Source organism: Tauraco erythrolophus, chromosome Z, assembly GCF_009769465.1.
Source record: "Tauraco erythrolophus isolate bTauEry1 chromosome Z, bTauEry1.pri, whole genome shotgun sequence".
In the NCBI taxonomy this organism is placed as follows: domain Eukaryota; kingdom Metazoa; phylum Chordata; class Aves; order Musophagiformes; family Musophagidae; genus Tauraco; species Tauraco erythrolophus.
The window spans coordinates 67,017,634-67,032,841 of record NC_141496.1 but is presented as its reverse complement, the minus strand read 5'-3'; the positions used below and the strand labels follow the sequence as shown (position 1 = coordinate 67,032,841).

The 15,208-nt window shown below is 37.5% G+C and overlaps 1 protein-coding gene across 1 annotated transcript in view; it reads right to left on the bottom strand.

Moving 5' to 3' along the window:
- FBXL17 (F-box and leucine rich repeat protein 17) overlaps window positions 1-15,208 on the bottom strand; it is a 310,520-nt gene that overhangs the window by 219,991 nt on the left and 75,321 nt on the right. Inside the window, exon 5 of the mRNA XM_086629367.1 lies at window positions 1,498-1,605. Within this exon, the coding sequence (XP_086485493.1) occupies window positions 1,498-1,605 (108 nt within the window). The remainder of the gene's footprint in view (window positions 1-1,497; window positions 1,606-15,208) is intronic.

Below are 15,208 nucleotides of genomic sequence, written 5' to 3'. Positions count from 1 at the left end.
AAGATGACCCCAGGGCTGGAGCATCTCTCCTCTGAAGACACACTGAAAGAGTTGGGATTGTTTAGCCTCAAGAAGAGAAGGCTCTGCAGAGACCTTCCAGCAGCCTTCCAGCACTTGAAGGGGGCCTACAAGAAAGCTGGAGAGAGACTTTTTGCAAGGGTGTATAAAAACAGGACATAGGATAATAACGTTAAGCTGAGAGAGGGTAGGTTTAGACTAGATCTAAGGAGGAAATTCCGCACTCTGAGGGTGGTGAGGCACTGGAACAGGTTGCCCAGAGAAGCTGTGGCTGCCCCATCCCTGGGAGTGTTCAAGGCCGGGTTGGATGAGGCTTTGAGCAACCTGATCTAGTGGCAGGTCCCCTGCCCATGGCAGTGGAGTTGAAACTAAATGACCTTCATTTTATGATTCTATGATTAAATCACATGAAAATCAGAATAAGAAAGATCAATATATTGACTTTTCTTTAGTCAAATACATGAGTTTATAAAGACACTTGTTTGAAGGATCTATTAAATACTCAGTAAGCAGGCAAGAATAATGCATTAACCAAAGCATGAACCTGAAAAGTGATGTGTATGGGAATTGCCCACAAAGCCTTGGACTACATAACCTGTCTTTATCAGATTTCTAAATTATGTACCTCCTACACTTATGTTGTGCATACAAACATAACCTATAATTACACATATATAGTGTTCCTAAGACATGAAAATTATTTATTATTTATCTCTTCCACAGATATATATCCCTTTTACACATCACTTCAATATACAAACAGTCCTTTCCAAACTACATCCTTTGAGGTGCTACAAGTTTATTTACCATGCAAATAAATTTCTTCAGCTTATTTCTCTTTGCACGTGTTCCAAAATGTTTTCAATTCTTCTATATCTTCAGCTACTGAGCTGCCCTAAACTGATGAAAATATTTTACAAATATGCTGAATAGTTCTATGTAACAACAGACCTGCACGGCTGCATGGAAAAGATCTGTATTTTCTTCAGGCATGTTCTGTTTTCATTAAATATGCTCTCCACTTGCTACTTCAAGATTTCTTTAACCATTTTTATGTTTACTGAAACTTTTCATATTTAGTACCCATTTTTACAGTCATCTTTACCAGTTATAGTAACTTCCATTTTCCCCTTTGAATTTTTTTATTAAATTCTTAGGTATAAATACTAATTTATTTATTCCAGATGCATTTTCCCTCTGTTCTGATGTTTGCACAATCCCTGAATCTACTTTCAGTTATCAACTTTAATTAATACACTGTCGAGAGGCATCCCTGCCCATGACAGGGAGGTTGGATTAGATGATCTCTAAGGTCCCTTCCAGCCTATGCCATTCTATGATTCTATGATTAATATCTTGTCATGTTTCGATCCATGACAGTGTTATTCAGTGTATGTATAAATTTATCCTGACTGATACCTACGGTTTTGCAATAGTCATACACACTGATGACTAGCTAAAAGTAGTCACGATACTTACATTGGTGAGGTGAATGACTCCTTTTGATGTTACAGAGCAGCCCATAAAACCAACGTACTGCAGCTCAGGACAATGTTCAGCAAAAGCTTTCACTGACTGATCTGTCACCTGCAGAAAAGATAAACAGGTAATAGTTGAATAGGTGATAGGAACATATATTTAACACAATCTAACCATTTTCTCTAATACGCAGCTTGCCAATGTTACAATCTTTTATTATCACTACTGTAATTTATTTCAAGAGTTTGAGAGAAAGCATCAGGTATGCACACACATCTACATATGTCCGTGACAAGGAAGGAAAAAGATCATCTTTGGCAGAGGGAATCCTCTTCTGGGAGAAGGAGAAGAAACAGAAGAAAAGAGAGAATGATGGTCACAAATTCAAACACTATTGTCATCCTGTTCATCTGCAAATAACCCAAGAGACTCTTCTATTCACTATTCTCATAAACTATATACAAACACAAAAATACTAACAATTTATGTTATTGCCATCCTACAGACTTATGCTCTACCCGCCATTGACTCTGAACAGAATTGGAGTTGCGTGACATCTTGAGTTTATATTCCTTTTCTAAGTATTTTTACTAAACAAAGCAATTGATTTTAACTTCAAGCTAGTATTACATCTGTTTCCCACATCATACTCGTATCTCATGGCAATATAACACTATATAAGTTATCAGCTGAAGTTTCTTATTGTGATTTATTTATTTCTACAACTATTTCTTCTTCACAATTAAGTTTGTCTAATGAAATTCAACAACTATGAAACACAATCCATTGCATAAATGTAATGCTTTCTAGGCAAATATTCAAAAGGACAACATGTTGTGAACTTTGTGAAGAACAGAATATTGATGTGGGTACACTTAAGACACCTGCATATCTTCCTTTAAACAAGTGTTTGTTTTTTTTCTTCCTGAGAAGTATGTATTCCCAGTGCAAATGACAGTACAGCAAAACTCTATATTGATTTTGAGACAAAACCTGTATTTCCCAGCCAAACTGCTCAGGAGTGTCTCACTATGTCTGGAATCATAAATCCTGAAAGCTGAGGACATTCTGTGTTTGTAAGGATGTCTTCTTGTTATTACAGAACTCAAAAGCAAAACAACTTTTGAAATATCTAGCCCACAACTGAGTCTCGGGTGAATACATACATAGGAACATTATTCCTGCTGTGCTGAGGATCACATTTATCCAGAGTTCCAACTTGTCTGACTAACATGTCACTTAACTGCACACTTGCAGCATATGGTGACCTTGGTGAAGACTCAGGCAAAATGACTTCTGAAAAGATAGCCCAGAGTAAGGGAGGCCAACAAGATTATAGGTACACCACCATATATAAGACGTATTGGTCTGGCATTACTGACTATGGTTATAGGTCTAATGCATCTTTCTTAAAGCAACAATTTCTCAGTAAGCAAAAATTTTTATAGTTGCACATCTGCCAAACAAAAGTAAAAGGCAAGTCTTTTGGGATTGTGTACTTAGGCAATGAAACTGAAAATAGGCCAAAAGGAAGGGAAAAAAGGGTCAGCTAAACAGATTCAATCATGAATTAGGTAACGATCATGTTGTATCTGCACAGATCCATGTTTCAGGTCTGCTTACTTGAGGAAAAAAAAAAAATACTGTAGCAAGAAATTTCTTTGATTTCCATCTGACATGATCTTACATTTTTACTTTTGCACACTCCTCTCAGCTGAGGACAGCCATATCAACTATTTGGGAATTTTAAAATATTGACTACTAAAAACCTCTGACAAACACTATCAGAATTCAGAGACTTACAGATTTGCATTACGTAGCATTTTACCAGCACCACACTAGGGGGGAAGAAAAACAAGTTTTATCTTCTCTGCAGAAGATAAACTAAACACTCTGTTTCAGCTAACGATGTAAGAACCACCCTGTTACAATCTTTGCCCTCCTCTCACTACTGAGGATTAGAGTATGGTTCTCTGCGGCAGACAGGTTTGCCTTAGCTAGCAAGAAAACGTAGTAATGAAAAATCAACAGTATAAATGCCTAACAACACAAGTTCATTACATAGCTTAAAACTTTAAAATACAAATAATTTCTTGCATATGGTGAACATTCAGGTGCATGAAGGCTTAAAAAAAACCCACGAAACATCGTGTTTTTTTGAATGAAAATAATAAAATTACTATGTCTTAAAACATCTTCCACTCATAACAGATTTTGGGAAAACACAGTTTTGGTAAAAATTAGTAGATTATGACTAGATACCTTAAATAGTTTACAGATTAGCAGTGAACATTCTCAGTGCTCATTAGATATGCAGCATCTATCTAGTCAGAAAAAGATTCTTCATTATCTCTGTACGCCATTGTGGTGGGTTGATCCTGGCTGGATGCCAAGTGTCCACCAAAGCCGCTCTATCACTCCTCTCCTCAACTGGATAGGGGAGAGGAAATATAAACAAAGGTTCATGGGTCGAGATAAGGACAGGGAAAGATTACTGTCATAGGCAAAACACACTCCACTTCAGGAAACGAGTTTAATTTATTACCAATCAAAATCAGAGTAGGATAATGAGAAATAAAACCAAATCCTAAAAATACCTTCTCCCAACCCCTCTCTTCTGCCTGGGCTCGACTTTGCTTCCAAATTCTCTACCTCCTCCCCTGCAGTGGCACAGAGGGAGGGGGAATGGGGGTTGTGATCAGTTCATCACACGTTTCTGACACTCCTTCCTTCTCAGGGCGAGGGCTCCTCACACAGAAGACAGTCCTCCATGAACTTCTCTGACTTGAGTCTTTCCCACGGGCTACAGTTCTTCATGAACTGCTCCAGCATGGGCCCCTTCCATGCAGCGCACTCCGTCAGGTTCCCTCACTTACTGTGGTAAAAATCACCACTCCAGACAGGCAAAAATCATCACTCCTGGTGCAAACAGGAATTTCTGTTTGTAAATCTTGACTTATATATCAAATAGCAGTGCATTGAACCTCTTGCTGTCTTTTAAGCACAGTTCAATAGCAGATCCTGTCTTTTCTGTCAGCCAACAAAACTTCACCACTTGCAGAAGCTGACTTCAAGTTTTATTGGGAAATATTGTAAAAATTTTTTTGATCAGCAGTAATCTCACAGCCAGCATTCTTCACTATACCAGCGTCTAGGAATATATTACTTCTTTTTCAGACCCTATGTCATTCACAGCAATTGATATTTTAATAACGTGATTCCTATTCAGCCTGTAATGAAGGCCACTTGATATTCTGTTTGGTTAGCCACTTTTAACACATGACCACACCCTCCTGTGATTGTATTACTTGGGAAGGAAAATATGCATATATATTTGTGTATATAGACACACACACAAGAGTTGCAATTTCACAAGAATGGCTTCTCATAAGATGAATATAAGATACCATGGCTGGAAGTATCAGACCAAAACATCTATAAACTAAACATCTGATGAAAGGATGCTCCTTTTTACAGGAGTGAGAGAAAGTAAGAACATCCAGTAGTTTGGAATTTATTTATAAACATACGTGTACCATTATAGCCAAGTACAACTACTTACCCTTGAGATAGAATTGATAACTGAATCCTATCTGTCTTTAATTATATATGAATCAAAAAACATACTAAACCAAGATTCGTATGCAGAAATATTATTTTTCATTAGACCTATTTCAATAAGGGAGGAAAAAGTAAATTTCAGATAGATCTGAAATAGAAGCAATGAAGATAAATTTAAAGCTCAAGAGAGTTTCTAAGACTGAAAACAACTATTCTGCTTCATTAGACGGTCCTCTATTTTATCATCTGCAGTGTCTAGTACAGATGGCTTATATTCATACTCGAACTTTTATACTTAAAATCAAACATGCAGGCCAGCACTCTATTTCTACTGTAACTAGGTGCAAGAAATAGTAAATATTGTACAGATGTGTTTTATGCTCCCAAGAGATAGCCTGTTCTGAAGAATAAATGAAAGATACGTGACTGATGAAAAAAATGCATGGAAAATTAGCAATGGCATGTTTTCAATGATTACGCAATCTTAGCACTGTCTCTTCATAATGCATTATGTGTCTGCACGTTATATTTTCATCAAAGGCCTCTTCACCACTCAGGAAATACAACAGGTACATGAATAGGAGCAGCCTCAGGTTCACAAGCCCTGGTCTTCATGGGGGACTTTAACCACTCTGTTATCTGTTGGAGGTGCACACAGCAGGGCAGAAGCAATCCAGCAGGTTCCTGGAATGCATTGATGATAACTTCCTTCTCCAAGTGATAGAGGAACCAAAAAGGAGACGTGCTGTGCTGGACCCTGTTCTCACCAACAAGGAGGACCTGGTAGGGAATGTGAAGTTCAAGGGTAGCCTTGGCTGCAGTAACCATGAAATGGTGCAGTTCAAGATCCTTAGGGAAGCAAGGAGGGCACTCAGCAAGCTCACAACCTTGGATTTCGGGAGAGCAGACTTTGGCCTCTTCAGCGATCTGCTTGGCAGAGTACCATGGGATAAAGCCCAGGAGGAGGAAAGAGGGGCTGAAGAAAGCTGGCTAATATTCAAGCGTCACCTCCTCCAAGCTCAGGAGCGGTGCATCCCAATAAAGAGAAAGTCAGGCAAAAACCCCAGGAGGTCTGCATGGATGAACAAGTTGTTCCTGGACCAGCTCAAACATAAAAAGGAAGTCAAAAAGGGTCAAAGCAAGGACAGGTAGCCTGGGAAGAATACAGAGAAATTGTCCAAGCAACCACGGATCACGTTAGGAAAGCTAAAGCCCTGACAGAGTTAAATCTGGCCAGGGACACCAACGGTGACATGAAAAGCTTCTATAGATATGTGAGTGATAAACTAAGGACTAGGGAAAACGTGGGCCCTCTCCAAAGAAAAGGGGAGGCCTGGTTATCTGGGATATGGAGAAGGCTCAGGTACTCAATGACTTTCTTGCCTTAGTCTTCACTGGCAAGAGCTCTAGCCGCACTTCTGAAGCCACAGAAGGCAAAGGTAGGGACTGGGAGAATGAAGATCAGGTTCAAGACTATGTAAGGAACCTGAAGGTACAAAAGTCCATGGGACCTGATGAGATGCATCCACGGGTACTAATTGAACTGGCAGATGAAGTTGCTAAATCATTATCCATCCTATTTGAGAAGTCATGGCAGTCTGGTGAAGTTCCTACCAACTGCAAATGGAGAAACATCATCCCCCATTTTTAAAAAGAGAAAAAAGGGGGACCCAAGGAACTACAGGCCATTCAGTCTCACCTCTGTGCCGGCAAGATCATGGAGCTGATCCTCCTCGAAATTATGCTAAGGCACATAGAAAATAAGGAGATGATTGGTGACAGCCAACACGGCTTCACTAAGGGGAAATCCTGCCTGTCAAATCTGATGGCCTTATACAATAGGGTTATAGTTTTGGTGGATAAAGGAATGGCAACTCATGTCATCTACCTGGACTTTTGAAAGCATTTGACACTGTCCCGCACAACACCTTAGTCTCTAAATTGGAGAGACACCAATTTGATGGATGGACCACTTGCTGGATGGTTGCACTCAAAGAGTTTCAGTCAACGGCTCACTGTCCAAGTTGAGGCCAGTGACGAATGGTGCTCCTCATGGGTCGGTATTTGGGCTGGTGCTGTTTAACATCTTTGTCGGTGACAAGGACAGTTGTATTGAGTGCATCCTCAGAAAGTTTGCTGATGACACCAAGCTGTGTGGTGTGGTTAACACACTGGAGGGAAGAGATGCAATCCAGAGGGACCTTGACAGGCTTCAGAGGTAGTCCTGTGAGAACCTCATGAAGTTCAACAAGGCCAAGTGCAAGGTCCTACACATGGGTTGGGGCAATCCCAAGCACACATACAGACTGGGCAGAGAATAGATTGAAAGCAGCCCTGAGGAGAAGGACTTGGCGGTGTTGGTTGATAAGAAGCTCAACATGAGCCGGCAATGTGCGCTTGCAGCCCAGAAAGCCAACCATATCCTGGGCTGCATCCAATGAAGTGTGGCCAGCAGGTCCATGGAGGTGATTCTGCCCCTATACTCTGCTCTCATGAGACTCTACCTGGAATACTGCATTCAGCAATGGAGACCCCAACATAAGGACATGAAGCTGCTGGAGTGAGTCCACAGGAGGGCCACAAAAATGATCCAAGGGCTGGAGCACTTCTCATATGAAGACAGTCTGAGAGAGCTGGGGTTGTTCAACCTCAAGAAGAGAAGCCTCCGGGGAGATTGTATATCACCCTTCCAGTATGTAAAGAGGGCCTACAAGAAAGCTGGAGAGGGGCTTTTTACAAGGGTGTGTAGTGATAGGACAAGGGGCAATGGCTTTAAACTGCAAGAGGGGAGATTTCGATTAGATATAAGGAAGAAATTTTTTACATTGAAAGTGGTAAAGCACTGGACCAGGTTGCCCAGAGAAGTTGTGGATGCCCCATCCCTGGAAGTGTTCAAGGCCAGGATGGATGAGGCTTTGGGCAACCTGGTGTTGTCGAGGCTTTCCCTGCCCATGGCAGGGGGGTTGGAACTAGATGATCTTTAAGGTCCCTTCCAACCCTAACCATTCTATGATTCTATGAAATACCCTTCAGCACTCTCAAAATTAGGTTAGATATAAGGAAGAAATTTTTCACTCAGAGGGTGGTGAGGCACAGGAACAGGTTGCCCAGAGAAGTTGTAGAAGCCTCATCTCTGGAAGCATTCAAGGCCAGGCTGGATGAGGCTTTAAGCAACCTGATCTAGTGGAAGGTGTCCCAGCCTACGGCAGGGAGGTTGGAACTAGATGATCTTTAAGCCTCCTTCCAACCCAGAGCATTCTATGATTCTATGAAACGTGTATTATAAATACAGCAAACTGCAAATTAACAAGTATTTTACAGTATAAGTAACTAACATTCAAATGTACTGTACAAACATATTAGACTAGCATAACCTAAAAACAGATTACCACAGAAAATATACCGCAGTTCTATAGAAATGACCCTTGTCAACAAAGATACAGAATTCACAGCCAAATCTTTAACAGATCACTGTACTGTTCTTCCAAGAATCTTTACTAATTGGATTGTCTAGTTGACCTTCACTGACTTTCATTCATCCTGTCTTGCTTGATGTTAGTCTTGCTTTGAAAAAGTAATATAGGATGATGAGGACAGATTTATAAGTTATGCACTAAAGCATCGTGAATGAGAAACACACTGGTCTGGAACTAATGGCACAGATTTTGCCTTTATGAAAAAGATCTATGATAAGTGAGATATAGTTTAATCATTTTCTTTTTATGTATTGCAGCCTATTATATATGAATCCCAGTAATGCATTGTTTTACAGAAATTCAATATTTTGACTATTCTGGATGAGATTCTGTAAGTATTAGTTTATTTTACATTCTATTTAATAATGGAGCAAAAAGGAACAGTTATGAAGTGAAGATGGTAATTCAAAAAGAAAGTTTGAGGTACAACAATACAAGCCACTTAAATCCCGACTCAGAAGCCTCCCAATTAACAAAAAATAAAAGAAGCTCAAACAGAAATAACTGAAAAAGAAACAGGAATATAAATAGTAACTGGTACAGAATGAAGACCATGTTCTCTTATTTAACCTGTGCACTGCAATGTAAGTAGGTCTTAATGTGCAATTCTTTCCACATAAAATACATAAATAAAAGTTTGCAAAATACGTAAAATATTCCTCTAGAAGAAAGACACCTACCAGGATAAACTCTGCCAGAGTATAACATGCTGTCATTTACGCAGAGTCAGTTTGCCATTAATGTAACATGTAAGTATCCACTGCAGAAGTCTGCACTAACAGTAGAAGAAACCCCTTTCCTCCCAATTCCTTACTCCGTAAATCTTTACTGGCTTTGGTCAGACACCATCTTAACTGTACTTAGCTTTGGGCAGCACAGGAAGAAGGGAAGAGTGAGGAAGGGCTTACTAAAATTCAGTTTTATGTTTTAAAAGGTACAGGTTTACAAAAAGCTCATCTGCTAATTCAGTTCCAAAACTTTCTTGCCTTACTAAGGCCCATGTACAACCCACTCAGAAATCTGCCCTGAACATGGCTACCCCTTCCAACACTGTGTTTTACATCACATACTCAAACAATGTGCATTTTCCCTGTTCTGTTTTCTCGGAAAGCTTTGTATGCCATAACTGACCATAATGTGCAGTTAGGCTAACCTCAAACATAATTTTTGTTTTCCTCCTTTTTACCAAAACTCCCGAGAAATGCATTCATTTCACAAGATACAGGCCCATCACACAGAGTGAAGACATTTATCCTGGACTAACTCAGCTCACCAGATTACAGGTGAGTTCATTTACATATACAAGGATGTAATACACACACAAAAAAAGAAACAGAAAACAACACGATCGCTCATATACAGAAGTATCTGTATTAACTATAAACAAAGGCAGACAGGTTACCACTGTTCTATCAGCAGGAAAGACTCTAAATATCATTAATTAAAATAAAAAAAAAAAATCATCGCAATGAAATAGTTTTGAGAGAAATTGCCTGACTACTGGTGTGTGTTTACATGGATTCTTCCTGCTAAGCTTAAAATTTGTGTTGCTATCTCTGTACTAAAATGTAATGACCAACAGCTTGCCATGACACAAGGTAAAGGTTGTTGAATTTATTGCACTTTGTCAAAGGGTGAAGATGGAAATAAAGACTAGACATCACAATCAATTATGCTCAGATGATCCCTCTTAGCCACACAGGAAATGATGACATTGTCTTTCTTTTGACTAACACTTTTTAAACTACGTTTTAAGAGAGGGTCAAACAGAGTTCACAATATCACACTAGAAGTTAAATACTAGTAAATTTCACACTATTAAACTAAAACACACACTTACAAACATTTAAGATAACATATAGTTTCCTAGTTCAATGAGTAAGAAATTACGAGTAAATTTTTTTAATTTAATCACTTCTGAATTAAACTACAATTTCAATTCCATTTTTAAATTCATATCCACAGAAGCTGCAGTACTCAAAGTATGTACTTACAGATTTAATCCTAAAATTCCAGCAAACATGCCAGGCCAGTCATAAGCATCAGTTCCTAACGTTACCTTAATAATACAATTTATGAGAAATGGATTATACTGTTTGATTGACCATGGCTATAAAACCAACTCATTTTAAATTACATGGGAATATAGCACAACATATCTTACAAACACACACAAATCCTAATAAAAGGCTCTTTTGCTCTCCCTTCCCCAGAAAACAAAAGGCAGAAAAGGTAAAAAATTAAGTTCAGGTTTAAAACATTTATTTCAAATTTCAACTGGAAAATACATTCTCTATTCAATGGTACTGATACATTGTCTGCTTTCCACAAGCATCAACTTAAATGATATGTCATAGAAGCTGTGACAAAATAATTATTATTGACAAAGATGCATTTAATTCATGACCCCTTACTGCAATTACAGAACATTGACAAAAATAAGGCATGGATAATCTGTCATCATGCTCAAGTTTTCCGGACACCCAGATTTTACTAGTGAGCAGCAGTAAGGCAAGGCTCATCTTAATCTACTGCCATTGGACATTCTATATATTTTTTCTTATTCAGTAACATTTATGGATAACAGTAATCATTTGCTTAATCACAAAAGAAAATCAACAATTCTCAGCTTTAACTTGCAATAGTAAGGGAAGATTTAAGAAGTATTGTCAACTTCTATGATCTCCCAAAATAGAGAAATATAAATATTTCTATTCCTAGGAAGTAATCTAACTGAAAAGGAAATGATCACTACTTTTTAATATACATACATAAATTTTAAGCTATATCTTCAATCTTTTCACAGTCTGGGTTTATAAGCTTTGTTTGGTTTCTTCTCATTATAAAAAAGTTCTTTATACAAATGTGCAGTCTTTCATAAAATACAATACTGCTGTTTACTTATGGCAGTAAAACTTGTTTCATTATTAACTGATGACTGTTAATCCATCGATTTAAGTGACTTTTACAAACAATGAAAACAAAACAAAAATTTCTCTACAGTATTTTAGGATTAAATTAATTTTGAAATGTTAATTTATTTCAGATACCTGTTTCTTGAAATGGGTCGCACCCTTTGAGCTGAAATATAATCATGAAATACAGAAGCAGAGCCTGCATTGTAAGGTGAACCTTGCAATATGAGCTATTCCATCAGAATCAACAATTCACAGCACACAGGACTAAAACAATAATTAAAGTATGGATTCAGAGGAGGCCTTAGCCACCTTGAAGCATCATCCCAAAATACAGAACTGAGTCTGTCAGTACTTACATGCCTGCTGCCTTGTATCTGTGAAGTATTAACTCTGTGCCTGTCTCATTCTAGATGAGATGTTTCATTTACCTGGAGTTTCTGCCCTGTGCACCCCTGGGTACCTGAAACCTCATCAGAATGTACTCTCTAGATGAGGCTTTGTGCAACACTGTGCTAGCCCACCCTCACATTTGAGAGAAGGAAAAGAGTGACGAGGATTGCATTGCTATCCTTTCCTTCATCCTTATACATTAGCTCAGGAGTTAATAATACTATCTGCCCACAATACGAGAGGAAAAGATAGACAAGAGTGTAAGGACTAATATAAAGGAGTATTTTATTTTATGTTATATTCACCAGCTGGCTCCATCAACTACATTCTGGTAACACAAACTTTTTAAAATACCGTTAAGTACAAAAAAAAAAATCCAAACAGTTTTGCAGTATTCTCCATTGAATACTCAGTTTAAGGAAATCATCATTTCATCAGGTATCCTACTAGAATGCATTTGTATTTAATGTTGATCCCTCATTTTTAAAAGGATTGAATAACTGGCTATAAAGAACAGTGTTGCTGTTTTATCTTCATAATAGTGTAAGTCTATACAAATTCTTCCTAATTCATCTAACTTAATTTTTAGGTATTGAACTCTTAAGTAGCTCAGTTCAAGTCAATACAAAGCACTACTTCTGTTTCTGTGGCACGAAGTATCACTGCCTACTCATATTCTCTTCCTGTTACAGATGACACCAATATCAAAACAGATGACTTCCTCTTCCTGTTTTGATCTGTTTTATCCCCTGAACTAATGACTACTAAACAAAACAAAACACTTGGAATGCATTAAGTTTGAGACAATAAATAACTATAGACAACTTCTATCTTCCAACAGGTTTAAATATCTGAGTTAGAAAATAAATCTCAATTCTCAATATAAATTATGTCTGTTTCCTATTGACTCACATTTTGATAAAGTGCACATTTTGAATGCACTTACATTGAACAAGGCTATCAGTACATCCTAATTTGTTTGTTGCAAGATGCAAATAAAATTGTAAAAACAGTTCTTCAGATTATAAAATACTGATCGCCTACCAAAAGACAAAATCTGTCACCAAAATGTGTTTACTCTGGATTGGCAAAACAGTGCTTCCAAAACAAAATTCTACATCTTTCATTAAACAGCATGTAGGCATGGCCTGATAACCATTAAAATTTCAGAAAAATTAAAAAAAATATATACTTATTTGAAGACAGAAAGTTCCATTATATATTCACAAAAGGTTATGAGACAACTTAGTGCTGGTCAGCACGGGTTTTTTTAAACATAAGAATGCAAAATAATTTCTAAAAATTAAAAATAATATCCTGACTATCCTTTTTTATTCGTAACACTGAACGAAAAAGATCAATGTGTCCACATGCTAAGAAGTACCTATCAAGCATTTTCATTCGGTATCATTCTGAATACAAAGGAAGAAAAATAATTCCATGTAACTGCAAAATAGGTCCATGGCTTATTGGTCCATCCGCTTAATCTTTCCTCCTTGTCTAAGGAATGTATGAATCAAATATTCATTCCTTCTGTGACAGAAGATGACTGTGCATATCTCCCCTTTTAATGGCCCACAGCTATAAAACCATATTTCCTATTCTGTATTGTAAGTAGAAAAAAACTCACAAAATCCCAGTTTATTCAACAGCTTTACTGTTCACCCTAACAGAACAAATCTCATTGCTATTTAAAATCTTTTTTTACAAGAAAACTGAAAAGGTTTATTTGGGCAGTAAGGAGGCCTTCAGAATGTAATCAGAGTAATGAACAAAACAAAACAGCTGATGTTTTCGATGTGTGAAAACAATGTTCTTGGAATGAAGCAGAAGGAAATAGATGAACAGTGTCTAATAGTTTGCAGGTATAATGACCTAAGTAGTTGAAGGGTTGTGTGTGAACAAGGTCTCTTGTATTTCTGAACATTAACGATGCTCTTCTGGGTCCATTTTAGAGTGGAAAGTGTGTGAGCACAAAGCAGTTGTTATGTGAATGTGTACTGTAAAATAATCTTCCAGGCCCTTTAGAAGCCTTGAAGTTGTGGTAGAGTAAACAGAAAACATGGCAAAGTATCAAATTTTAATGAGAATATGTAAGATCAAATTGCATAAGTGAAGTGAAAATAAAAGTTCATTTCCTTACAAAAAGATTCACACATTGAAAACATCAACTGTTTCATTTTCTTCATTAGTCTGATTACCTTCTGAAGGCCTCCTAATTGCCCAAATGAATCCTTTCACTTTTCTTCTGACAAATCCATGTTCTTTTCATTAAAAGCATCATCGTGATCATAGGATAGGCTTGCTCTGTTGTCAGATCATTGTTATGGGCAAAACTAATCTATTATTCCCTCAATATTTTTATTTCAGATAAGAAACTTAAATATCAACTTAGGCAACACTCTCACTGCTGTCACACAATACCAACTCAGAAATAGTTGTTTCTGACAGATTTCCACGTATTAACGCTGTTGTACATTAACAGAGCAACAGAGCAGTATGAACGTACTGTAATTTCCTTCTAGTAAACCTTACTTACGTTGCTGTGGTATGCCATAGGGATAAATATTTGCCAGATTAGGAAATGTAGCATGAGCTTACCACCAGTGAAAGTGAGACACATTGCACAGAAATTGAAATGGTTTTGGTTTGATTTATTTGAAGATCATTTGATTTTCACAGAACTATCATTAAAAGGAAATATTCAATAATGAAAAACAACAGGAAGAGATTTTTTCCTTTGTAATTTTTTCCTTAGTGAACTGCATGCATTACAACTGATTTAATTTAAAATTAGTTTACACTGTTACAGCAGTCTGATCAGCTAGTACCCACACCAACACTTTCTATCAATCTGAAGCAGAATCAGCTTTAAATCACGAACCAGTTAAAATCTTGAAATGCATCAGACATGACAAACAGACTAATATAAAGAGTACGCAATTTAATGTAGTTGTCTATGTTTTGCACTTGTATGAAATACATTTGTTTTCATGCTTTCCAATCGACTTGTACCACATTTGAACTGCTCAGCAAAGATGCTAATGTAACAGGCCGGACATCATGATTCTCTTAACAGGAGCTTTAGAGTCTTGTCCCTACATTTATGCACTGGTACAGAGCTCTCCAAGAAATTTTATGGTAAGAAGTAAACATGCTACACCCTGTGAGAGTTATTACATGAATGGTACTGGCCTACAATGAAAAGCTGCAGGAAAATTAGTCATTAAAACGGTAATCTTCAGCGTTCACTACTGTGATTGACTACTTCATTACAATCACAGTTTGATATCAGCAGTAACCAGTAGGAGCAACCTCCAAACATAGTAACAATAAAAAAAAATAAAACAGCAGAAATAGAGCTTT